The sequence below is a fragment of the Mauremys mutica genome, chromosome 10 (genome assembly GCF_020497125.1).
Source record: "Mauremys mutica isolate MM-2020 ecotype Southern chromosome 10, ASM2049712v1, whole genome shotgun sequence".
Lineage (NCBI taxonomy): Eukaryota > Metazoa > Chordata > Testudines > Geoemydidae > Mauremys > Mauremys mutica.
Window position 1 is genome coordinate 30,455,977 of NC_059081.1, and position 26,404 is coordinate 30,482,380.

The 26,404-nt window shown below is 43.0% G+C and overlaps 1 protein-coding gene across 4 annotated transcripts in view; it reads right to left on the minus strand.

The window, feature by feature from the left end:
* The window catches only part of ACVR1 (activin A receptor type 1), a 104,644-nt gene extending 78,689 nt beyond the window's left edge, over positions 1-25,955 (minus strand). Inside the window, exon 1 of one of the 4 annotated variants that reach the window (XM_045032436.1) lies at positions 25,764-25,955. Coding sequence is in view for 3 of the 4 variants with exons in the window: in XM_045032433.1 (XP_044888368.1) it covers positions 12,233-12,309 (77 nt within the window). In the remaining variant the exon portion in view is untranslated. Of the gene's footprint in view, positions 1-8,072; positions 8,199-12,232; positions 12,330-25,669 lie in introns of those variants that run through there. The other 3 variants (XM_045032435.1, XM_045032433.1, XM_045032434.1) reach the window with 3 other exon arrangements.
* Positions 25,956-26,404: the final 449 nt, after the last annotated feature.

Genomic DNA, 26,404 nt, shown 5'->3' on the forward strand with positions numbered 1-26,404 from the left:
ATGAATTAAGGAACTGGGAGAAGCCTACACTGATACAGAAAGGACAAAGAAAAGAAACAGAGCTTGTGAAAGATAAGAGAAACAAGGAGAAAAAGCTGAAAGGTGAGCTTACTTTCCCAATGAGTGACACTGAATGCCATTATAAAGATACTAACAAATAATGCATATAAACATTATAAATTACATAAAAGGCGATTCTCTAGCATTGATCTTTGTGCAAGTCGAATGAGATCAGAGAAAGTTTCACTAAGGATATGTATGTAGCCCTAAATGTACACTTCACCTCACTAAACTTAAAAGATTAACCCAGTCCTCCGGCAGAATGGAGTTTGGTACTCCAGTTCCTTCTTGCACTTAGGGTATGTCTACACTGGAAACTTCAAAGCACTGCCGCGGGAATGCTCCCACAGCAGCACTGGGAAGTGCGAGTGTGGTAACGCATGAGCACTAGGAGAGCGCTCTCCCGGCGCTCCTGGTAATCCACCTCCACGAGGGGATTAGCTCCCAGTACTGGCAGCACGGCTCCCAATGCTCGGAGCCTGTCTACACTAGCACTTTAAAGCGCTCAGATTTGCTGCACTCAGGGGGGGTGATTTTTCACCCCCCTGAGCCAGCTGTTGGAGAGCTATAAAATGTACATGTAGACAAGCCCTTAGTGTGTGTTGGCTGGGGGAACGGACGTGACCTAGATCTCTCAGTCATTGGCAAGACAGGTAACCCATCTCCACAAAAGCCTAAGTCTTATTCTAACTCAGTAGCAGACAAGCAACCACATCTGTCTATGGAGGTGCAAGCAAGGCAGGAAAAACTTCAGCTGGAGGAGAACCAAGTCAGCTGCAACATAGAAAACGAACTGAGGCACCTAAGATAATTCTCAGAAATGAACTGCAGCTAAACAAGCTAGAAGGGGCACAAAAATACCTGGGGGGAATTGAAACATCAGCAACAGGGGCATCATAGTCCCACTGTCACCTCCAGTCAACAGAGGGAAAGAATGTAATCCAGCGCCCATGATAAACAGGTGATAAAAATAAGGGAACTCTTTGCCCAGCTCCTTCTATACCCTCCACTTTGCTCCAGCTCTGTCAGGAGTTTGTCAGCCTTTTAGTCTGTAATTCTCTCAAATGAGTACCCTACTCCCTAAAAATGGGGCTAGACCAGCATATGCAGGGCTAGAGATTAATTCCTCCATAAAGATCACTGGACCTCAACCACAGCCAATGGGGCAGGGAAAGCCTCTCACAAAAAAGTCCCCCCTCTGGCTCCCAAGCTCAAAAGGCAGAGACATAAGCTTAACAAAACTCATCCTAGGGCTTGGCTACACTTGCAGGTGTGCAGCGCTGGGAGTTACAGCTGTCTTCGTACAGCTGTGTAGGGAAAGCGCTGGAGTGTGGCCACACTGACGGCTACCAGCGCTGCAGTGTGGCCACATTTGCAGTGGTGTTGGGAGTGGTGCATTATGGGCAGCTATCCCAGCGTTCAAGTGGCTGCAACATGCTTTTCAAAAGAGGGGGGTGGGGTGGAGTGTGACAGGGAGAGGAGGAGAGAAAGAGGATTTTTGGAGCCGACACTGTGTGTCAGCTCCCTGCCTTGCAAATTCTGTGTCAGCTCCCTGCCTTGCAAAATCTGACCATTTCCCCGACCCCTCATTCACTCTTAAATGCAAACAGCCTGCAGACCAGATAAGCAGCTGCTCCCACTGACTCCCTTTCCCCCCCTCCCTCCCGCCGGGCCGTTTCTCTCCTCAAGCAAACACTAGCTGTAGACATTCATCCCCCTGCCTGCCTCATTCACAGCAAACAGGAGCTGTGTTTGTTTTTTAGATAAGCAGCTCTGGGAGCCCCGAGTTCACAACAAAACAAAGAGAGGCATCATAACAAAACAGAGTTCTTTAGTTAAAAGCATTATGTGAAAATTCTGCTGGAGGCCAATTACAGCGCTTTTGGTGGCCACACTGGAGGAGCAGCGCTGCATCACCAGCGCTGCAATAGTTATACCCGAGGCAGAGCAGGAGTACAGCCAGCGCTGCAGCCAGGGAGATGCAGTGCTGTATGTGCCTTGCAAGTGTGGACGGTGAGTAAGTTGCAGCGCTGTAAACCCACCACCAGCGCTGCAACTCTCCAGTGTAGCCAAGCCCCTAGAAGGGGCATGAAGTAAACCAATACTCAACTTAAAGGGTGCAAGAAATTGAAAGTCAGATTCCAAACCAGATCAATGTTAGGAGGAAGATCCAGAGAAAAATGGCAAAAGCCTTGATAAGCCACATTTGCGCGCGGGGGGGGGGGAGGTGGCGAAGAGCAGGGCGGGAGGACACTACAAATTCCCTAGTGTAGACAGGGAATAAGGCCTTATACGCTGTAGAAATTTGCAGCCAGAAATGCAGGCTAGCATAGCTACACCAGTGTAAGCCATTAGCATAGAAAGAGAAAGCCTTTACTTGCCCTGAGGAAGTTTACCCCCATTTCTAGCAATAGCTGTCAGTCAGTCATATAGACAAGGCTTTAGATCCTGAGTGCTCAACAAGGACCCTAGAAATCCATTTGCTACAGAAAAATGCAGAATTTGTGTTTCTACAGAGAATCAATGTTTTGTTTTTACATTTTGTGAAAAAATAAAAGTTTTACTAATATTACCAGTGTCACTTATTCAATGCGCGCACCCTCCCCCTCTTGTGACTGGTTTTTGAATGCACTTTAAGTTTACAGCTGAACCCCATTTATCCAATATAATTGGGACCGGGGCCAGATTGGGGGGGGGGGGGGTGACAAAAATCCAGATAACTAGGAGAATTGGCAAAGAGCTTTCTCCTCCTTATTATAAGATGGGGTGAGGGTTTTGGGCAGTCAGCTCCAGCCAATATTTCAGTTAATACAGAGAGCCAGATGATGAGGATTGGATAAACCGGGTTCTACAGTATATCAATAAAACATTGCGTTCAACTGATTCCATAGCCACAGTATATATAGGTAACTAAAGTTCAGCATTTATTTAAATCAGTTTTTTGGGGTTTTGTTTTTAAAAACTGGAGAATTCAGGGGGGCTTTAAAAAAAAAATCACTGAATACTAGGATCCCTGGTGATCAGCAATGGCTTAGTTCCACACTACATGAGGGTGGCTGATACTGCCTCCAGTAACTATTAGTACTATGCCATGAATCAGCATAGTTGAAGTAACTACCTTACAACAGCTGCACTGCAAGGTCAGAGAAACTGGAAAATGAGGGTTTTGCTAGAGGCCTGAAGCAGTTAAATACCACAGTAAGTTATCAGATACTGGATGGGGAGGGCATTCCACTGAAGGGAAAAACCTGCATTCACTGTTAGTAAGATTTGCCAGGACTCAAGAGAAGGATGCAACTGAGATCAAGGGGAGAAAATAAGCAGAACAGTTATTTTAAAAAAACCTTCCTTGTGGATTGTAGGATTTTTTTTTTTTAAAGCTAAAAGTCACTCTACAGAAATGATTTTTTCTGGGTGGTAAGCCACCAAGAGGCCACCTGACCCCTACGAATACACTCTTTCAGAGAGAGATTATTGACTTCTCTCCATCCTCTGTCCCCTGCTCCTTCCCACCACAAACTCTATACATGGCTAAAGCATTTTAAGATCCTGTTCTTTTTCCCCCATGCAGTATGGATCATTAAAGATTAACCTTTAATTATAAGAGAAGGGAGAAAAAAAAATACAGTCCCACCCAAATCATGTAAGTGTTTTTATTTTAATACTTTTGTTAGTCTGCAGCTGCCTCCTCTTGCAGTTGGCAATGATCACTGCCAATGTGAAGTTTTTTTTCCAGTGAAGACAGCATTGTTTTATTGGCTTCTTCGGCAGTGCATGCACCATTAATGGAGTTTTTATCTCTCCATATTCCTGTCAGTACAGAACCAGCCAGTCTGACTCTGTTATTATCATTAAGAAAGCTTATTTTTCCATTCACTATCTTTAATCCAAAACAACATCTGGAACTTCAGCTTCTGTTGTATAAAGGCGAACAGATTAAAAACCAACCAAAAAACAACATATCAGCTTCCAGAGCATTATAAGTTTCTGCTTTTATCTAAAATTCTCCATATGTACATTTTCAACAGTTCTGCTAGCTAGCCAATCAGCTTTTAAAAATATAAATATTTTTTCCTTCTTCCCTCTGCACATTTTTGATAAGGACTCAAACCCACAAAAAAAAAATCTTTCCAACTAAAATGATTAGCGATAGATCACCACAGAAATACAGTGGTTAGGTCTTCAGGAACAGAAGTCATACTAAAGTTTGTGGTACACATGAGTTCTTTGAAACATAGTATATTTTAAGGTAAGACACCAGAGGCTTAAGAGGAAATGAAAAAGCCTTTAGTGAAATATTACTACTGTGTACCTTACTGGAGAAAGTAATGGAAGAAAAATCTGGCGCCATTACACCATGAGTACATCTCCTACTTGAACAGACAGCTGTCTCCATCATCATTTAAGTATGCTTTTTGCTTAGCTCATGTTCAATGAATCATGAAAATCAATACAGAGGAAACACAAAGCCATGCTGGAGACACAGAAATCAAGCATGTAACAAACAGCACCATGCTATTTTTTGGGAGAAAAGACATACTAGAGAAATGCATGCCACATAAAACACTTGCATGATGCCAAGTATCAGAGGGGTAGCCCTGTTAGTCTGTAAACACAAAAACAATGAGGAGTCCGGTGACACCTCAAAGGCTAACAGATTTATTTGGGCATAAGCTTTTGCGGGTAAAACACACCACTTCTTCAGATGCACCAGACTCCTCGTTTTTATATTAAAAAAAAATCTCACATTGTCACCTCTTTAACTTGGTATTTAATTAGTAGATCGTCATGATTACTGTACATTTCTTAACCAGCAACCAGATTAAAGAGAACTGTGGGCTGGAAACAAGCCCTCTGAGCAATACTTTCACAACTGTTTGACCCATCTCCCACCCCACCTATAAGAAAGAGGGGGTGGGGGACAGCAAGACTTTACCTAATCTAGGGAAGAAAAAAATTACTTTAATGTATAGCTCCATCTAACAGAGGACACACTTAACATTGAAGAAAGCCAGCATTGGGCAATCACTGCAGAGTAAAGATTTTTCTTCAATTGTTTAGTAAAACACCTACTGTCTGAGCCACAGACTCCTGCTCAGACATGAAGCTATATCTTAGAGCATGGTGTCGTCTGCTAATGACAGACTGTGTAACTTGATCGTCTCGGTTGGTGCTCTGAGTAAGCACTTCCTTCTCTCCCCCTTCCTATTGTCCCATCCTACTGTGCCAGCTGTTTCTGACAGCCAAATTGCTGTGTACTAAGCAATGAATGCTGTCAGAGAAAGAAATTTTCATTTCTGTAATGCATAGGCCTCCATGGACAAATTATACAGTTTATAGTCCTAGGCTGCAGGAAGCTGCCTTGCTGTTGAAAGGCTGCCAAATGCAGGGTTTTGGAAGTTTTTTTAAGCTGACAATCACATAAAATGAATTTAATGACCAAAGCAGTACTGAGTGCATGTTTTCAAGAACAAACTTATGTCAAGAATTTCTTTGTCTAGAAATAGAGTTTTAACAGAATGACAGTGGAAACCAATTAAAAGAATTCCTGTTAAAACACAATCCAATGGAAGGATGGGATGCCAACCTTTACTTAGCACAACTATCTTACCAAAGCCTCTCTGCAGTGACTATGTGCTTGAAGAAGTGCTTTATGCCAGCTTCAGTCTGGGAACCAACAACTGCATACACCCAAGTGATAATTTGATGATGGATACATACATAGTTCTTCTGTTTGTGATGCTTAAGGAATGACTCTGCTTTATGTTGTACAAGGCAAAGAAACCCAACAGTCTATCAAATATTCCATCTGTAGCCTACTCCCTATGCAACAGTTACTGAGGAAGCGCCTAGCATTTTAAGTAGCCATTTTTATTTTTAATATCCCTCTTAAATGTGTACACATGAAGTTACAGGACTTAGAGCACTAGTTAAATCCATTACAGCATGAGGAAAACTCACTGATAGCTGCATGTTTGGGGGAAACTCTGTCAGTGCAGAGTGCAATGTGTCATGCAACACCCCCTGCTATTCCAAACTTGGGATCCCACAGCCAACTCTGCCAGCGCATCTCAGGCCAGTCATGAAAAACTCTGGTATTCTAAAGATGGGGGCCTCTCAAGCGAGGCTGAAGATTACAGCTGACTAAAGGAGTTATTCCCTTTTAACATTATTGATTGCACCCCTGCATCAAATAAGTTACTTAAGTAACTTTTAATCCAGTCTTGGGAGCTCGCTGAATAATGAGACATTATCTGCTGAATAATGTGAGCTGAATAATGTGAGCTACCTAAAAAAGTTGTCAAAATTTCAAACCAGCTCTACTGCTGATCTTGCCAAACTGTGCAGTGCTTATTTGTGTTGTCAAATATGCCCTAAGGACAAGGATTACACCACACTTGCGATTTCATGTAGTATTTGGGTCTGCCCCTTTTGCCACCCCCACCCCCCCCAAAAAAGATAAAAGGGCACTGTTGCTTGATTTTCCCCAGAGTTTAAAGAAAAGGTGCAGGGAAAGTCATCAGGTGGTTGTGAGCATGCCCCAAAAGTTTGGGAAGGCAAAAGCATACTACAGGGTTCCAAGCACTGTGCTAGCAAGCTTTGAAACCCAGTGACAAGTTACCACTCACTACCGCAAGTAGTGAAGTCTGACCCAGTTTGGCTCAAGTATCAGACAAGCTTCCACCAGAAGCTTTCATCCCTTTTCAAATTAACTGTGCTATGCAGTATTTTCCTAAGCAATGCTTCCTTTATTATAATATGCACCAATGAAGTTTCGCTACCCAAAATGCTGTGTGAAAAAGCATTTTAAAAAAATGAATTTCTTTCCTCCTGTTCTACTCCTATTTAATCTGTTCCATTTCCTCACTATTACCTGCTTATTTTCACCCCCCCTCCCCCAAGACACGTTCAATGGAGAAAGACAGTGAAGTGCATCTATCATTTCCCTTATTGCCTCTCACCTACAGGCTCCTCCCTTACCACTCTATGCCACTGTCTTGTGATGAAGGAGAATCAGAGCATTATGTGCCCACTCAGCTGGTAGTTTAGATCCATCTCACATTAAAGTCAATGGAAAGACTCCATTGGTCTTCAGTGGGAGCTGGATCAAGCTCCAAGTATCAACTTTGGGCTTTCTAGCTAATGGGAATCTTCAGCCATGGTGCTGGTCCCATTCTCAATACTTGGGGCAGGAGAAGAGACCCCTCCCATCCCTTCCCCACACATGCTCTTTTTTAAATAATATTTTTGATATGAATGATTTCTCTAACTCCAAGCTGGATCACAGTTTAATTCTAAACAGCAGCTCTCTAGACTCAGCAAGGCCAAAACAGTTGGAAACTTGAATTTGCTTACAAAATAGCCTTTCCAAAACACAGTGCAGGATTACTGGAGTGACTGCAAGGAAGAGACTGGGACGGGTAGAAAAGGAGAAATCTCTTGCACCAGTACAGATTTCTTTAACACTATTAGAGATAAAGCTTCACCTGATTTTAGTTTTAATGGTTTGACAATTTTGGGAAGCGTTGCAGCCATCTCATCCTTCATTTCAACTTGTTTTATCTGTAAGTACCAGAGAAAACACACAAGCAGTGGTATGGCCTTCTTAATGCCCCATCCCACTTCCACGGGAGTTGGGTGCAAAATTCCCCATCAGTCCCAATGCGAGCAAGATCAGGCCTGACTTATTAATTTATAGTTCTACTTCCCCCAATGTTTCAGAGTCAGATTCAGGCTACTTGCCAACCAGTTTGGGGATACACAGAGGTAAGCTCTTCAGGGTAGGAACTGTCCTTTGTGATATGTTCGTAAGTGCCCAGCACAACAGGACCCAGCCTGGCTGTGTCCTATAAGTAGTATCCCTAAATCTATGTTAAATAATTATTAATACAGCTGCATTTTTAAGGGAAGAGTCTTTTAGTGTTAGCTTCCAATGCCTACTATTTCAGGAGCTTAAAAACTTACATTGCTAGTGTGGTTCTAAATAATAAAATCTTACACTGGTAACAGACCTTTGCAGGGCAGGCCATAGTCTGGTGTGAAGCATGTCACTTAAAGGGTCCCACACTTCTGGGGTTATGATTGTCAGCTTCCTTCCAAATCCCTCTGCAAGGGGCACTAGTCCAACCAGCTAGCTGCCTCACCCTCACTTCTCCTGATATTGCTGTCTGAATTTTTAATTTGCACCTGGCATCACAAAGCCTACACTCATCCCAGCTGTGGATGAAAGGGTGGAGTGCAGAATATAACTGCTGTCCTCTCCTCCTTCCCATAAGATTGCCAATGCCCTTACCACAAGTGCACCTGCATTAATGAGAGTGCTCGTTCAGGCTGGTCTCCAGCATTTTAACCACATTGTGCAATCTTGCTCAGAGCAAGTCTAGACTGTATTTACTTAAATGCTAGCAGCTGTGTCTGTATTAGCATTCCCACCAGTGGAACTACTAAGGAATTAACAAGCACGAGCTCGGAGGAGATTCTGTGCTGAGCCTCATAGGGTTGTATACACTGCAATCAGAAGTTGACTGCAGCCTGGGTAGACATACCCAAGTAACAGCAGCAGTGAAGCCACAGCAGAGGAGCTGTGCAAGCCCACCCAGGACCCTGGTTATGTACTCAAGTGGCTAGCTTGTGCTGCCACAGCTTCATGCAATTGTTATTGAGGTAGCTAGGTATGTCTGTATGAGTTGTTGCACCTGTCAGAGACAGAACCTGTATTTTCTTTTGATGCTTGTAAGAGCAGGTGGACTATCTAGACTCATATGTTCTATTTGCTTATTTATCTAAATAATATTTATTTTGGTCAGGGTAGTGCAGGAATGATCAAAATAAAAGTGAACAGGAGCAGTACCCGTCTAGAATAGAATGTCACCCACTGCACATATTCCTAATACATCTCTTACCATTGCACTGGGGGGCACTTTGCATAAATTAGCGCTACATCAATTTGCCATGGAGGGAGCAACATTCTTTTTAACTCCCTCTGCTGTAGCCACTTTACTTGAATAGGGTACAGAGCCAGCTGTTGGTCAACCAGCAGAGCACTGAAGGGGCACTTCTCTATAAATGGTTCTCAACCAGGGGTACATGTACCCCAGAGGTATGCAGAGGTCTTCTGGGGCACACTAACTCCTCTAGTTACCTAGTTTTAGAACAGGCTACATAAAAAGCATTAGTGAAGTCAGTACAAACTAAAATTTCAGACAATGACTTGTTGATACTGCTCTATATACACACACACTGAAAAGTACAATATTTATATTCCAATTGATCTATTTTATTATGGTAAAAGTGAGAAAGTAAGTAAGTAATTTTTCAGTAACTGTGTTGTGATACAAAATCAGACATAAAAATACAAAAGTAAGCAAGTAGTTTTTAAGTGAGGTGAAACATGGGGGTCCGCAAGACAAATTGGACTGCCAATAGGAGTACAGTAGTCTGGAAAGGTTGAGAACCACTGCTCTACAGTACAGCTGAAGTGAACTAAGCAAAGAAAAGGAAACACAGAGTAGCCCTTATTTGAAGTACTAAAGCAGCTAACTTAGAGAATCTCTTATTAGTAATGTCAAAATTAAGTTGATTCAGAAAAAGATTAAATTAAATTTAAAAAAAGTTTAGCAAACACTGTTCTAAACGCTACCTGGCCTTCTTAAAAATAGTGTTTCTGGAATAGGTTTGACATTTATACTTAATGAACAGTTTGGTTCTCTTGGTAATAGTTAAACAATTCCCCATATTTCCTTCCAATCGAAGGAGTGTAGCACTATGGTAGCATGTGAGAACCAGAAAGTAAACAGAATATATAGTGAGACGAGCATGTAAACTTAGTATATTCAACATTAAAATGATTTCAACATTTCAAAATTTAAGTAACACCAGGAAAGAGATACTTTTAAAAGTAACTTAACCTGACTGTCTTGTTGGATCAGTCAATCAAGGGGTTAAAATCCCATGTCTCAAAATTGATCAGAATAATCATTTGTTTCCCTAGAACCTTGTGGGATGAATAAATGATTAATTTTAACCTTAAACTACAAAGCAAATACAGTCAGTTAAAATCAACCTTTTAATGTTTCTTTAAACACTGGTTTTGCATGATTTATACAGAGAATGTTTATACAGCACATGGACTATTGTTTATGCTTAATCCAAAGTATAGGAGACTATACATTTTTGAGGAGGATTGTTTGAGAGCAGCAGAAGCAGTAGTCTCTCTTTCACACAAGGTTTGCCACGTTATGTATTTAAAGCTGTGTGAAGAAATATTTCAGAATACTGTACAAGAACATCTATTTTTACTTCATTACTGATATTATTAAAGTAACCTACAATTCCTTGTTAATGAAGAAAAACCACCAAAAGAAAGCAGGGGGAGGGGGGGGTCTATCTATCTACTATACCAAATCAAGTAGTTTACTTGATCATTACTGTACAGCAAAGGACTCTAAATTAACATTAAACATTCTTCTGTATGCACCAATGTGCCACTATAGCATGTCTGGTGAAGATACACTATGCCAGTGGGAGAGTGCTCTCTTATCAGCATAATTACTCCACCTCAACAAGAGGCAGAAGCTATGTTGGTGGGAGACCGTCTCCCACCAACATAAGGCCGTGTCCACAGTTCTTTTTAAGTCTATTAACTTACATCACTCAGGGCAGTGAAAAAGCCCCCCCAGAGAAATGGAAGTTACATTGACATAAGCAGTAGTGCAAACAAACCCTAAGGTGTAATCCCAAGGACATTTCAGGTAAAGTTTATAAAAAACTGTACCAACTTGTTATCAACACTATTTTTAATATTAACTGGGATTTGTGGATTTTAATAGGCCAGTGTAATTGAAAGTGTAAGCTTTAAACAACCTCTCTGAAAAATAAGCTTCTAACCAACACAATATTGTGAATCCTATCTGGGATTCCCTTCACCCTTTCAGAATGTAAACCACAAACAAAAACAAAGTAAGAACTCCAGTGTCACACTGCAGCTCTGAGGTCTCTAGAACACAGCACACAGAATTCGTGTGGGCCCTGCAAAAGAACAATTAAACTCAAATATGCAAATAAAAAGAACCAAGTGGTTCTTCATTTGTAAACTTGTTCCAATGAAGCAAATACTGCTGCCAATGAGCTACAATAAAGTCAATGGGACACATTTCAAAGCAAGTATCTTACGAAAATTGAGGGTGAATATACATGTGTCATATTGTGCGTGTGCCAGCAATTAAAGCTTCTACAGCTATAGCTAGTTCAAGCTATATCAGGACTTTCATTAGAACCCACCACTGAATGTAATGTCTGACACTAACCTTTGGGGTTGAAACATCTCAAGTTTGGTCTGAGTCCAGAGCCCAAACTTTTTTTGGAAGAATTTTTGCAGTCATTTGTTTAGGGGTGAAATACTCTTTCAGCATTTTAAGAGAGTCACAGGAGAATTCAAATAACTGAGGAAAGTGACCTCAAGTTTACAGGTACCCCATCAACCTTTTTTTGTTTAATATTGATTTTTAGGGGTGGGAAAAAAGGATCGACATATAGACAATCAAGGGAAAAAATCATTTCTGTGCACACTCAACTGTCACGTAAGAATTTTGGCAGATCCCAGAGTCCTACATCCTCTGTGATACCAACCTACTGCAGTTCCCTAACCTGCATAGGGTGGTTGTTAGGACAGTCTATAAAAGGAGACTGAGGCCACTGCTACACTACAACTGTAACTGAGTTAGGCCTGCCCTGGTCTGCACTTAAAAACTTATGTCGACATAACTATAGTGCTCAAGGGTATGAAGAATCCACACCCTTAGCACTACAGCTATGCCAACCTAGATGCAGCTATGTTGACAGAAGAATGCCTCCATTGACCTAGCTAGCTTTGCTCAGGAAGGTGGAGTTACTACAGCAATGGAAAAAACTGTCTGTCACTGTGGCGTGCACCTATACTATGGTGCTGCAGCTGAGCTGCTGTAGTGCTCGTAATGCAGAAGGGACAGTTAAGAGCTGACCCCTAACCAGGCTGCAACAGAGCCATTTATCCTGTGTCTTTAATGAGACCTTACGCTAGACACTGAGCCCATCTACTTTATTAGTTTTGGCAACGTTTATGCTAATACCCAATCAGGGTCCCCAAACTCAATTATAATTGTATCGTAAACAAAGCTTAAGAGCCCATGCTCACCCAATGGTTAACCATGTGCAAGTACGGTTACGAGAGGGACCCTCTTCCCCCTTCCCAGGTTTCTGTCGGCAGGACATCACAGCTTTCACATTAGCCTTCAGTCAGTTAACATTGTTCTGCAGTAACTTTCTGCCCCTCCACACTAGCAAGAATAAAAAAGAATCCAGTTAAAACACAAATGCCTCTAACCATGCCTGTGTGCAGTTATAGTTGTAGTGTGCTACATGCTAACAGGCCTGGGCAGTCCCTCAAGTTTCTTTATGAGAAATGGCAATGAATGCAAAGACACCAAAACTTTTACCTTAAATACGTAACTTATCTACATAAAGCCACAAAAAAGTCAAGTAATGAAAAAGGGAGAGCTCACAGAACAACATTAGTTTCTTACACGTTTAATAGCCTAACCAATAATCAAATAAATAAATACTATGTGTGAAAGGCAAGCAAGTTACTCTAAACCTCAACATTGCATTTCCTTTCTTATCCTTTAAGCTACATGCCTATTTTATTGTATTAACTTGACATAAGGTGCACAATAAGCCACTGAAGTAGCGCAGTTGATGCCCGAACTTGAGATTTAAGAAAAAAAATAGAGGTTTGAGTACTGCAGGAGTGATTAAAGGTAACAGAGCATGATGCAAGAACCTAGACTAGACAAAGCTACTCTACCAAACTGAGCGTTTGTTTACACTGGAGAAATTGAACAGGCTTCAACCAATACTATAGCACAAGAATTATTTAAAGTGGGCCTAGTATCATTATGGACCATCAGCCTGCAAAAAGAGAAAAAGTTATCTATTACACTTCAAAAGCAAATTATGTTTCATCCCATAGTCACTCTTTTCTAGCCAATGATTAGGTCTCCTATTGCACTACTGTAGAAAAGACTGATACAATATTCTTTTCCACAAGCAATAGCAAAGGGTTTTAGCATGAACCAAAAAGCTTTCAATTTTAAATAAAATACAGAAGGGCTTAATTGCTGAACTGCCTCCATTAAGTGGAACACTCACCTCAAGTGCCTCTTGCTGCATGCCTTTCCCTGCTCCTTGCACTCCCTATAGGTTGTCAACCTTGTTTGGTGGGTCTTCGGTGGCTCAGCCCTCCAACCAAGTGTCACAGTTAAAATGAACCCCTTCTGAGGTAGCAAAAGAGTCCAAAGTTCTCTGCCCCCATTGGTCTTCAGCCAGGGCTCTGGGCCCTTTAAATTCAGTCCTTTGCTCAGGCTTCTAAGCAACCCTTGACCTCTTATCCAGGGGGAACCCAGGAACTCCAGGTTCCAGCCCCCAGGGCACTATAAACAGCAGCCATGTACTGCTTCCTTCAGTTAGTTGCTGCAACTTCTCTGGGTCACTTCCTACTTGGCCCCTTTACCTTAACCCCTTACCTTGAGGATAAGGCTCTCAAGTCCTCACTCCCACAGCTTTTGCAAATGCAGCCAATCCCCTTCTGCGGCCAGAGAAGAGGTCCCAGCCAGGAACTGAACTGATAAAGGCCCTGCAGTTCCTTTTATCTGAGCCTGTTGGGCTCTGATTGGCTGCTCCCATGCAGCTTCTCTGGGTAGGCATGGGGGACCCACCTTCAGTGCTTCTTTCCTGAGGAAGGATAAAATAGAGGACCACAAAGGTCTGGTACACCCCATCACACACTCCTACAGATATTGGGGAAGTGCCTCCTGATTTCTAGTGTTTGTAGAGCAAGGGTCATCTACAAGTAAATGTAATCTCACTGATTTAAAAAAAAAAAAGTCACCCGTGGGTACTATGGTCACCCACTGCAAGACCACTTGTTATCGGAGTCAGTACAGCCCTATGGTGTGAAAGTACTGTTCAATACATGGTCCTGTTGATTAGCTGCACTCAGCCTGCCTAATTTTAGAAGTTCCCACAACCCTGCAGGAGAGAAGGGGAAGTGAGTAGGAAACATTCAAACAAGCTATTACTCACCAACAGAGTGTGAAGAAGAGTTTTGTAAGAAAGGATAATACTCTGCACATCCAAACAGCACTTTGAGAGCTACAGATGCAGAGTACATTATAAATATCACTAGCCCTTTGCAAGTAGACAGGTCCTTATTGTGTCTGTCTACATGGGGAAAGTGACTATCATAGCCATATGAGAATAAACTATTCTGGAATGGCTCCCTGTGTTGACACACTTATTCAAGAATTATGGTATAGACTGAGTACGAGTGATTTTTATTCCAGAATAGAGTGTCAACATGGAGAGCTCTTCCAGACTAGCCTATCCTACCATATCTATGCTGGACAATTTCCCCATGTAGGACTGGCCCTTAGTGACTTGTGCAAAGTGACACACAGACCAATGTCAGGGCTCATCTACGGGGAAACTTATACTGGCATAAACTAAAGATGTGACTGTAAATCAAAAAAATTCTACTGATTAAACTTCCACACAGGAAGTTTTCTTTCTCCAGTATAAGAGGGCCTTTGTTTAGCTCATGGCACTTTTTACGCAAAGTAAGCTAAACATAAGAATGGTCATACTGGGTCAGACCACAGTCCCATCTAGCCCAGTATCCTGTCTTCCAACAGTGGCCATTGCCAGGTGCCCCAGAGGGAATGAACAGAACAGGTAATCATCAAGTGATCCATCCCCTGCCACCCATTTCCAGCTTCTGGCAAACAGAGGCTAGGGACACCATCCCTTCCCACCCTGGCTAATAACCATTGATGGACCCATCCTCCATGATTTATCTAGTTCTTTTTTGAACCTTGTTATAGTCTTGGCTTTCACAACATCCTCTGGCAAAGAGTCCCACAGGCTGACTGCGTTGTGTGAAGAAATACTTCATTTTGTTAGTTTTAAACCTGCTACCTATTAATTTCATTTAGTTCTTGGGTTAAGGAAGTATTATTTACTCCTTCTCATGTTTACTTTTTCCACACCAGTCATGATTTTATAGACCTCTATATATCCCTCCTCCCATACCTCCAGACAGGGTTCTCAAATTGGGGGTCACAAGGTTATTAAGGGGGGGGGAGTTCCAAGCTGTCAGCCTCCACTCCAAACCCACTTTGCCTCCAGCATTTATAATGGTGTTAAATATATATTTAAAAAGTCTTAATTTATTGGGAGAGGGGGTCACATCAGAGGCTTGCTATGTGAAAGATGTTACCAGTACAAAAGTGTGAGAACCAATGATCTAGCACAGGATTTGAGGGTTTGCTCAGGCAAGTGAAACCTCCCACCTCTCCCCCTATTGCTGATCAGCAGCTTTCATGACTTCAAAGAGAGCCATTAGTAATCTCCTGTTCATTTGTACAACCAGCAGCAGCTGCCCACCTGCTTCACTGGCTGCAGGATACTTGCCAGCCAAATGAGCTCAGAACGGGTGCCTGATCTGCCTGCCTCTTGGACCCTCCTCTGCAGTTTGTCTTTTACCAAGCTGCTACGGTTCATAGTCAAAGCAAGAAATGTCTAACCCCAGAGGGGTATGGCAGCTGGCTCCAACTCCATTGAAATACTTGGGGGAGGGCCTTAGTACCTTTACCCACCCCCTTTCCATACCTTCAGAGTGCTGAAGGAGATGCCCTTCCTCACTTATTCGGTCCTGCTTAGATCACGTGGAGAATGCTTGTATTGTTAGGAGTCACAGCACCCTCTCTTCCTCTCAAGCAGTCTTTGCAAAAAGCAGGTCCACTTCCCTTCCTCCCACACCCGAAGAGGGCAAGAGGAGGGCCGGCTTTAGGGCAATTCAACTGATTCCCCCGAATCAGGCCCCACGCCCCTAAGAGGGCCCCACAACATCCCTAAGGATCCCCCGCTGGCTTCCGCCAAAGTCCTGCCGCTGTCTTCGGCTGCGACTCGATCACTGCCACAGAAGGAGGACGTGCCACCAAAGGTACCAGCGGCCAATTGAGCTGCCGCCGAAGTCCCACCGCTGTCTTCGGCGGCAGCTTTTCTGAATCGGGCCCCACAATGCCTAAAGCCGGCCCTGGGCAAGAGGCAGGGTAGAAGGAAAGGGGTTGGGTTGGGTTGGGGGCGGGGGGGACCATCCTAGAATAGAGAGGTATGTTATTAACAAGCTCTATCAAGAAAGTTGTGATTGCATGCTCCTCCGACCACCATCTCCCCATACCTAAACCAGACTCCCCTTCCTCCTTCTTAACCAAGTTTGGTTTCAGTCTGGAGGGGGTGAAAAAAAAAAAAAAAAAAGAGAGAAACATTCCCCCACTAGAAGGAACTCAAAAACACACAAGTAAAAAGCCACAGATCCACAGATCTCAAATTTGCTACCAGACTCATGCCGTATTCAGTAGCTACGCTCTGTGCAAACTAGCGCTTCAGAAACATGGGCACATCTACACTAAAAGCGCTGCTGTCACGCTTGACTGAAGATGCTACCTATGCCAACCTTCTCCCATTGGCATAGTACCCAACCTACAAGAGGCGGTAGCTATGTCAACAGACTTCTATCAACTTGGCCCGGTTTATACCAAGGATTAGGTCAATTGACCTGTGTTGATTTTTCACACCTGACAGATATACTGACCTAATTTCCTACAGTAGACTTGGCCTGAGTCTCGCCCTCTTAGCCATCGTCTCAAATCCTCTCTTATATGCCAGGATAGGAATGATAGTATTGTAGTAGTGTCCAGAGTCTGATGCCGCAGGATTTGACTATTGGTTTGCCTAGACTGGGAAAATACATCATTTAAAGACGTGCCACCTATCACCACTTTGCACTAGCACAGACAAGGCAAGTTGTGTTTAGCTGTTTGCAGTCACCCCTTGCAGAAGTACAAGATTAAGTTGTGCTTTGACAATGTGGGGTTGCTAAATTTTCCTCAGTCTAGACCAGTGGTTCCCAAACTTTAACAACCTGTAAACCCCTTTCACTAAAATGTCAAGTCTCATGAACCCCCTCCTAAAAATGAATACTTCCAAGGATTTTCTCCTTTAACTGAGTATAAGTTATAAAAGCAGTGATCTTGGAAATATAAAATTTGTTTTTATGACATGACTACACATTATAATTTATTACAGTATTTTTATTACATTATGAAAACAGCAATACTCTTCCAAGATCTCACTTTGTAGCTTCTATCACTTTGAATAAGTCTGTTATAAGACAAGGCTCCTATGTTTCATCAAGGAGTATCAGATGTGAAACAGCATGAAGGTATTTAAGAAGCCAACTCAAAGAGTTCCTCCTACACAAGCATTCAGGTCTTGAGCAGTCCAGGCAAACAACACACGTTACAACAAAGCTTAAACTTGTTCTTCATAATTTTAAAAACAATACTAGCTACCTATTTAATTTTTAAGAAACAGCCAAAAAAAAAAAAAGTATCCACCTCCATTTCCACTTCTTATAAGGAGCCTTGATGTGTAAATCTCCTCAGTGTGATAGACATTCTTGCTTTGATCTGCTTAGCTCTTGGCAGTCCAGGGGCTCCAGGCTGCTGGCCCCGTGCTGCCCGGGGTTCCCTAGGGACCGCTTTGTCTGCCATTAGGGATTCCCCTCTCTTCCAAGAACACCCTGTAACATTTTGTGAATCCCAGTTTGGGAACCATTGGTCTAGACAAACCCCCAAGGGAAGTTTACATTACAGGAGTCACTGCAGCTATGCCACTGTAGTACCACAGCCTAGACACTTCCTACATTGATGTAAGGGGTTTTTTCCCCCATCCATTTTATGTAAACCCAAGCACTGGTAGCTAGTCGATGGAAGAATTCCATCTAGTCACATCTACACATTGCCTTAATTACAGTATTCAGGAGTGTGAATTTTTTCATATCCCTGAGCAACGCAGCTAGGTAAACCTAAATTTTAAATGCAGAAAAGGACAGTAGGGAGGCTAAGCCCTATGGAAAACCACAAGTTTGTCAACTAATGTGTGTACTTGGTAGATGGATACTGCACAATGTTAACTCTCGTTAACAGTCCTTGGGCAAACATATCCCAGGAGACATTGTGGAAAACAGGGCAGCAACATAGTTTTATGAAAGACCTAGCACTTGCCCCCAAGGAAAATAAATATTCATCCAGCCTGATGTCCACTTCATGAGGACACTGGGCCAGCACATCCTTCAGGTGACCAGTCAGCTAAAGCATGCTAGACTGAACACTGGTGTAAGACTAGCAAGGGGAGGTCCTGAATACAGACATTTCTAATTTCAGGGACCCATGGATACCCTAAATTATTTATGAAGATGGGCATTGTGTTGTTCATTTGCACTAATGCAGAATAGGATGTGATTAGAGTGGACGAGTCAGGATTTTTTGGAGTTGGTAACTGGTGGTTTTGCAGAGCCAGCAAAGATTATTTAAGGCTGGTTCTGACCAATGGTAGATACAATGCCTAGTTCCAATGCACTGCTCAGCTGCCATGCATATCCCAATGCTCCATTGACTTTAGTGAAATGTTAACAGGAAACAGTAGCAAGCAGTTGAAGTGGAGAACCAGCACAAGCATTCAGGTCTTGAGCAGTTCAGGTAAACAACGCACATTACAACAAAGCTTAAACTTGTTCTTCATAATTTTAAAAACAATACCAGCAAAGAGTTAAACTGAATCCAATCTGAAATGAAACACCAGATCAGAAATTGAAGAGGCTCCCCCTACAAGCTCCGATAATGAGATGCAGCACTTGATATCCTTTATACACTAGCTGATGGATCGTTATTAGTCTGTTTCTGATTTGGGCTTTCTATCCGAGTCAGCATATTTAAATGCACTACTAAATGGGTAACATTAATAACGTGTAATATGTTTTTTTTTATAAGTCATATCTGAGGTTATCTGACAATCATCTCACTCAGCTTATCCAATAAAAACAAAATCAATGTCATCTTTGTGATTCTACTCAGTTCATGTTGGTTCTTATGTGATATAGGGTAGCACTTTCAAAAGCACACACTGAAAGTCAATGGGCCTTAGTAGCCTAAAGGTATGTCTATGCTGCAAAGAAAACCCCACAGCTCTGAGTCTCAGAGCCAGAATCAACTGACTTGGGCTCAGGCTGCAGGGCCAAAAATAGCAGCGTAGTTGTTCCTGCTCGGGCTGGAACCCAGGCTCCAGATCGTTTCCCCTTACTGGGCACCAGAGCCTACAGTGCTATTTTTAGCCCTGCAGCTCAAACCCCGCAAACCCAAGTAAATTGACCTGGGTTCTGAGACTTGGTTTTTCCTCTACAGTGTAGACGTACCCTTAGTCACTTCTGAAAATGAGTCTTGGGCTCCTAAATTACCTTAGAGTAATATTTTCAAAAGTACATAAGACTGCGTTGCCATGTAATGGTTGCAAACATTGCTGGGGAATAGTTTAAAAGTCACTTGGTTATTTCTTTAAAGCATTTCTATTAATTTTAACAACAAAACTTTGTTCTTATATAGCTCCTTCCATCTGAGGATCTCAAAGCACTTTACAAGTGTTTGGAAATTAAGCCTTCCAACACGCCTCAAAGTATCATCACTATTTTACAGATGTGGTAGACTGAAACACAGAAAGATTAAGATCTCAGCTACACACAAAGGGCTTTTCTAGAGTAGGATTTAAAATTATGGTTTTAGGAGATATAAGATAACTTGTTCTAACGTTCTTAAACTGTGTTAAAATCTACACTGCCTTGCCTACAGTAGTGTTTTAGAACACCACGCCTTTAACTCCCAGTCAACACACACAAAAAGCCTAGCAGAATCCCCATGCTTAATAGTTGGCAGGACAGAACCCAGATTAAGCATTGCCTGGGGACCCAGTCCCACCACAAAGTTAAAACACAGCTCTTTCTTGCTGTGTAGATGGAAGTGAACTGTGTTTTTACCCGATACTTATTAAACAGAGGTAGATCTACAAGCACAGGTTACAGGAACCCCACTTGTAATGTCAAGCTGCTAGGAAAGGGAACGGATCCAGGGATTTCTACAAGGATCCTGTCCTTCCTACCCCCAAGAGTTTCTCAACTGCTAAGAAAGAGCAGGTCACTTCCTCAATTTCCTAAAAGCACCTGGCTATCTTACTTGGATGGACAGACAGCCTGGAAAAAACATAATCTTAACCAACTTGACATATCAGGCTAGATAGCAGCATAAACAGTCATCAGAACATCAAGAATTATAGTTAATGCACAAATAGGAGGAATGTGTTTTGTATTAAGTGGAAGTTAGTTAATAACTAGCTTCAGGAAATAATATAGCTGAAAATGCTCTAGAAAGGTCTGCAGAGACACAGACTGAACTTCTGTGGTCACCATTAAAACCATTACAAATCCCTTTGTAAGTAATTAATATGACTACACTATTCCATATACTAAGTAACAAAGACTAGGTAACATGATTCATTTGCAGAGGCAAAGCAACCAATATGCTGCTATATTCCTTACCAAAATAAATAAATAAATGAATGAAAATTAAGGAAATACAATGGTTACATTCTCACAAAAGCAAAATTAGAAAGATGTTGACGACTGTTGTAATGTAGATTATAAATAGGCTTGGAAGAATTAAACTTATAAGTATGTCAGTAAGTGTCGAGTTCACCACACATAATGAAAAAAAGTATTCCCACAATTATAATTGAAATTTACAGATAGGCCAAGTTTAAAAAAAAAAAGTGTTGCTTGAGAACTTGAGTATGATTGAAGGCTATTTATTTCATATATTTTGGCATGTGATGTTGACAATTTGTGTTTTAACCATTAAAACTTTGAGTCTCAATGTATTAAATAATTGTCTGACCACCACTCCCATCCATAACTTCCCACAACTGCCAAAATTTAAAGGCAATAAAAACCTAAAAAAGGCAGAAGAACCACCAAAACTGTGGGCAACTGAAGATTTATATTGATAAAAACTGCAAGAGTGCTTAAAAACATCAATATTACCCATTAAAATTATAAAAATCAAGTTCTGCCATGCCTATTTACAAAGAACTGGGTGAAAATACAAGGAAACTGCCATTGGAGCTCCCTGTAAAATAGAGCAGCTGATACAACTGAAAGCGACTGGTACTGCCAACACCAATAATATCCAAACAGGATTTCCATTTCTCTGCTTCTAACTTTGAAATGTGTTATATTTACATGAATTATAATTAAACACAGATAAATGGTTACTTCTCCCAGGCATTTTTTTTTTTAAATAAACAGCCCCACCTTCTATATTTTTGGACAGACTACAGTTCATCACATAAAGGCTGATGATGTATACAGTGAAATGGCTGTAAAAATTATCTCAGTCACTGTATTAGGTCTTGAAGTATGTCCTGAAATGGAGACAGAGGGCAAAAGACCGCTTTGTCATTAGGTTACAAAAGGGCATATGACTAGTGGGAAGAAGTACAAGCAAGGACTACCCATAAATCTTGGGCCATCTGAGTCAATGGGCAATTCCCAAAGTATATGGCATGCCAAGGCCCTTTATGAAGTTAAAATTAACACAAGACAGAAAAGTGTTTTTCATACTAACAAGGTACACTGAGGAGGGGGCCCAGTGACTCAGAACAACAGTATGGAATACATCACTGTTTGTTCAAATGTAGGGGATGAGGGGGTTACTTTCATTTTGGAGAATCTGTCCTCCTAAAAAACAGACTAATTCATAATGTCCAAATATATGTTAGAACCATCCAGGGAAGCATCAATGCATTTGCAAGCAGCTTCATTTGGGTGCTTGGCTTTTTTACTGCCTTCAATTTCATACCCTTCTTGGGAAGAGCATTATTCTCAAACATTAGACTTTTACAGATGGTATTTGGAGGGCATTTATAAAATATTTGCTATGGTCACTATAGCCTCCATGGATGAGAAGCATAGGGCCTAGTTCAAGGCTACAGGACACAGAAATGAAAACTGAAAAGAGAGACATCTAAATGTGTTATTGACCATAAGCAAATTGCTTCATCCTTTGCAATAACGGGATTTTTCCTAATTGGAAGATTGGGGGCCACAGAAGAATCTCAATGCATGTCACAAAAATGGACACTCTCTAATGATTTGAAAGTATGGTTCCACTTGGAAATCTTAGTGACTTTGTATCACTTTATGGTCATTTGGGGGAGGGGGGAAGGGGGGGGGGATGGAAATGTTTCCCTAATAACTGCCAGGCCATCAAACTTAGCCCGGAATTTGAACATTTCTATCTCCTGCATCATCACAAACAACAAAAAGTTCTCTAGGACAGATTATGCCCTCAGTGATAGCTGTACCGCCCACAGATTTCAGTAGGTTTAAGCAGGGTATGTCCCTGTAGGCATGAAGCGTTGTTCTTCCAGTTTACTATAAAAAGGTACTGCTGTAAATAGATCAGTGGTTCTCAAACTGACGGACCACTTGAAAATTGCTGAGGGTCTTGGCGGACCACTTAATGATCTTTCCAAATGTTGTTTGTACTGTAAAGCGCTATGAATAAAAGCGCTATATAAAAAAAATTAATAAAAGCACACAACTTATTTTAATATCAGTAATCTTACCTTTCTAATGCGATGGATGTGCCCTCTCTCCTCCACTGTGGCAGCCCCCGAGCTGGGACTGGGAAGGAGAGGGGTATCTCCCTTGCCAGAACAGCCACAGAGATAAGGCTGGGAAAGAGGGCTGTCTCTCCCCAGCAGCCACAGCCCTGGAGCTGGGGAAAGTCGCCTCTTTCTCTGGCTGCTGCAGCCCTGCATGTTCCAAATTACCCCCACCCCCACTTCTCACCCCACTGCCCCCTCCCACCTACCCTCTTATTCCCTCCAAGGCCACCACCTCACCTTACATGTGCATCTTCTCCAGGGTCCAGGCACCTAATTAGTGGAGCTAAGCCTGCGTGGCTCCACTAATTAGGTAGGTGGCCCTTCATTCTTGTGTGCGGACACCCAGGCGCATACCTTAGAGGGGACTATCCATAGACCACCGGTGGTCCGTGGACCACAATTTGAGAACCTCTGAAATAGACCATTTTGTACCTCTACAGGGTATTGCTACAAATTATGTTATTGTAAAGACTAACACCATGCTTATGCCCCAAATTTCACAAAGCAATGAGTGTTAATAAAACCTTTAGGACCGTTAATACATAGATATGAGCCCATTCATACTACATAAAATAGGTGGTTTGATTTAGTCTCCCAGAAATGCATTGACTAACCACCACCAAATCAGCAATGAATGAAATGGCCTCGAGAGATCTAAATGCACACAGGATTTCTGGCCTCTGTGACTTCATCAGTTTCCTGTCAAAACTTCATCCTTCTCTACCCTGGCTTTTGCTACACTGGCTTTCAGCGTTGCCTTCTTTCTCATATACCAGGGAATGAGAAAAATATTAACCATTATAAACATCTCCCATGATGACTGCATTGTATATAGTCCAGAAAATTTCTTCTAGAGTCAGTGATTCAGACATATGGTTGTTTGTATATAAATACTAAACAACAAGAGCTGTAAGAGAAATAGGGTGGAATTTGATATCTAGTATTCTTCTCTTCAGAAGGCAGAGTCATTGGGACTGGGTTATTAGCAAGAGCTTCTTCTCCTCCTCCCTCCGTCCCCTGCAATCTCCAAATTGAGACAATTATCAATATAAGAGGCTGTTTGCTATTATTATGCTTATCCTAAATGGATACAGCTAGAGAAGTTGCTTTTACAAAACAAAACAAAAATAGTTTGTTATTTCATTTAACTTTTTCCTTCCCCTGAGCAGTAGAACTATTCACATTCCCAACAATTGAGACATTTTCCTTCTTCACTTTTAAAATACCCATTTCTCCACAATTTTCAGAGTTGAGGGCTTGGGGGAGGAGAAAGATGACTGGAAGATAATTTTCTCAAGGCTGAGGACTAGACCAGACAAGACTCCTTAGACTGTGGGTATGTCTATACTACCCACTGGATCAGCAGGCAGCGATCAATCGCGTCTAGTCTAGATGCCATAAATCGACCCCCGAGCACTCTCCCGTCAACTCCTGTATTCCACTGCCGCGAGAGGCACAGGCAGAGTTGACAGGAGAGCAGCAGCAGTCGACTCACCACATTGAAGACAGTGCAGTGAGTAGGTGTACGTATGTCGACTTCAGCTGTATTATTCATGTAGCTGAAGTTGCATACTTAGATCGATCCCACCCCCCAGTGTAGACCAGGCTTGTGTTAATACCACTCTCCATCAGGCTAATGGGATTGTGGTTGAGCTTTACAAGACATCATTGTCTCACAGAGCAGAGCAGACTAAATCTAAAGCACTTGCTAGTTTGAGAGAGACCAGGAATCAAGGCTGTAGCTGTCTTCCACACAGGTGTGTAGAACACTCAACAGGCCATGTTCTACATTTCTGAACTATGGTATTTTCAGTTTGTTTTGATTTAAGTTAACACACATCCCAAAAGTCCTGATAATATCTATTTATCTTACAGGATTTTTCCACCATGAAATCATGTACCTCAACCATTTTCAAGTTGGTCCTATGACTTCAATGCATTTAGAAAGGGAGTCTTGATTATTCATAGTGAGCACATGACAGGAACAGCTTTGTAACATTTGGACTATATTTTGGAAAAATAGTTGTGTACTTTAAAGCATGTTTGATAAATACTTTTTAAATATTTATAAAAAACATATAGAAAAGCAATTTTTAAACAAGTTCTATTTTTGGCTCATATGATGTTTTAAAACTCTGCTAGCAGAGTTTTAATATTGCTAACAGGAAAAACACTTAAGAAACTAGACCCCAAAAGATAGTTGCATTCTTCAAAGGACTAAATTAACAGCTTTTTATGTGCGATACTCATTGTAATGTTTATCAATCAGCATGAGGCAACTGAAACCAACAGGAAAGTGTCAGTCTTGTTCACCAATCATTTCTACATTACAAAAGAAGCTTGAAAGCTAGTGGGAACTCCAGCCTTTCTACAAAGTGTTTTTGTGCTTAAAGCAATGACAGAACCCAAAGATGAACTGAAAATAGCAATCCGGCCATTTAAAAGCAGCATTCCTCTACCCAGATCACCCCTCTCCTTCATCCATGTGAAGGTTCCCAAGCTTCTCTTTTGCTGTTACGTTACAGCGCAGAGGGAAGGGTTTAAACTTGGCACAGTAACGTGTAACATCTGTAACCACATTTGCCTTGTGGGCATCGGAAGACGAATCCCACATTCCTGCCTTTGAAGCTATTCAAACGGCAGCTAGCACAGGCGGGAGCTCGGAGAGGAGTTTCCTGGCTCGCTCTCACCGAGCAGGGGCCAAGCACTCCCGGCGGAGGGAGGGAGGGAGGGAGGCAGGCGCTCAGGGCCGCGGCAAGCAGAGGGCAGGGGTCATGTTTTGGCTGCCAGCGCCCCTGAAGGCGCCTCCCAGCCGGAGGTAGGTAGCGAGGTGCCCGCACCGACTCCCCCACACGCACTGCGGGGAGCTGGGGCTTCCCGCCTGGGCCCCACAGCGGGCAGGACCGAGCCCCCGGCCCAGGCGGCGCGGGGGGCTCCGCAGGGCCGCCCGGCCACTCACCGTCTCATGGCAGCGCGGAGGGAGGAGGCGCGGGGCTGTGGCGGTGCCGGGGCGCTAGCGGCGGGAGCTCCCCGCGCCGCTGCGCTCTACTCACGGCGCTTCCTCTGGGCCAAGCCCGGCCGCATCCCCCAGCCCGGCCCGCGGGCGCTCGGCGGCGGACGAGGGGAGCTCGCGGAGGGACGAGACGCCGCAGAGCCGAAGTTCCCAGCGGCGGCAGGCGGGGCCGGGATGCTGCTCCTGCGGCGCCAGCGGGAGGAGGAAGTGGCTGCTCCCCGCTCTGCCAATGGGCGCCCGGCGCTGTAATTAATAACCAGGCACCAGGCACATCATTTCCTCCCGGCACAAGCCCAGCGCGCCGCCCCGCCGCGCCCCCTGCCGGCCGGCCGGCGCAGCGCCCCCTGCCCGGCCGCGTTCGCAGCCAGGCGCCCCTCCGGCAGCGGCCCTGAGCGCGCCCTGGGAGGGTAAAGTCACCGGTGCCGGCCCCAGGGCAGACACGCAGTGCGGTGTAAGCCCGGCTGATGTGGATTGAGTGTAATTCAGTCCGCCTGCAGCCATAGGCGCCGCCGCCGCCTGGGTTAAGAGTGTCCCTGCCAGCCCCAAGCAGTCAGAAGTGTTTCTTGAGTCAGACCCCCCAGAACTCATGACAGTGACTTGAAAGGTAAGAATTTGTTACGGGAGACAAGGAGGAGTCCGACCCAGGAACGCTTATGCCCAAACGACGACTCCTTGTTTTTG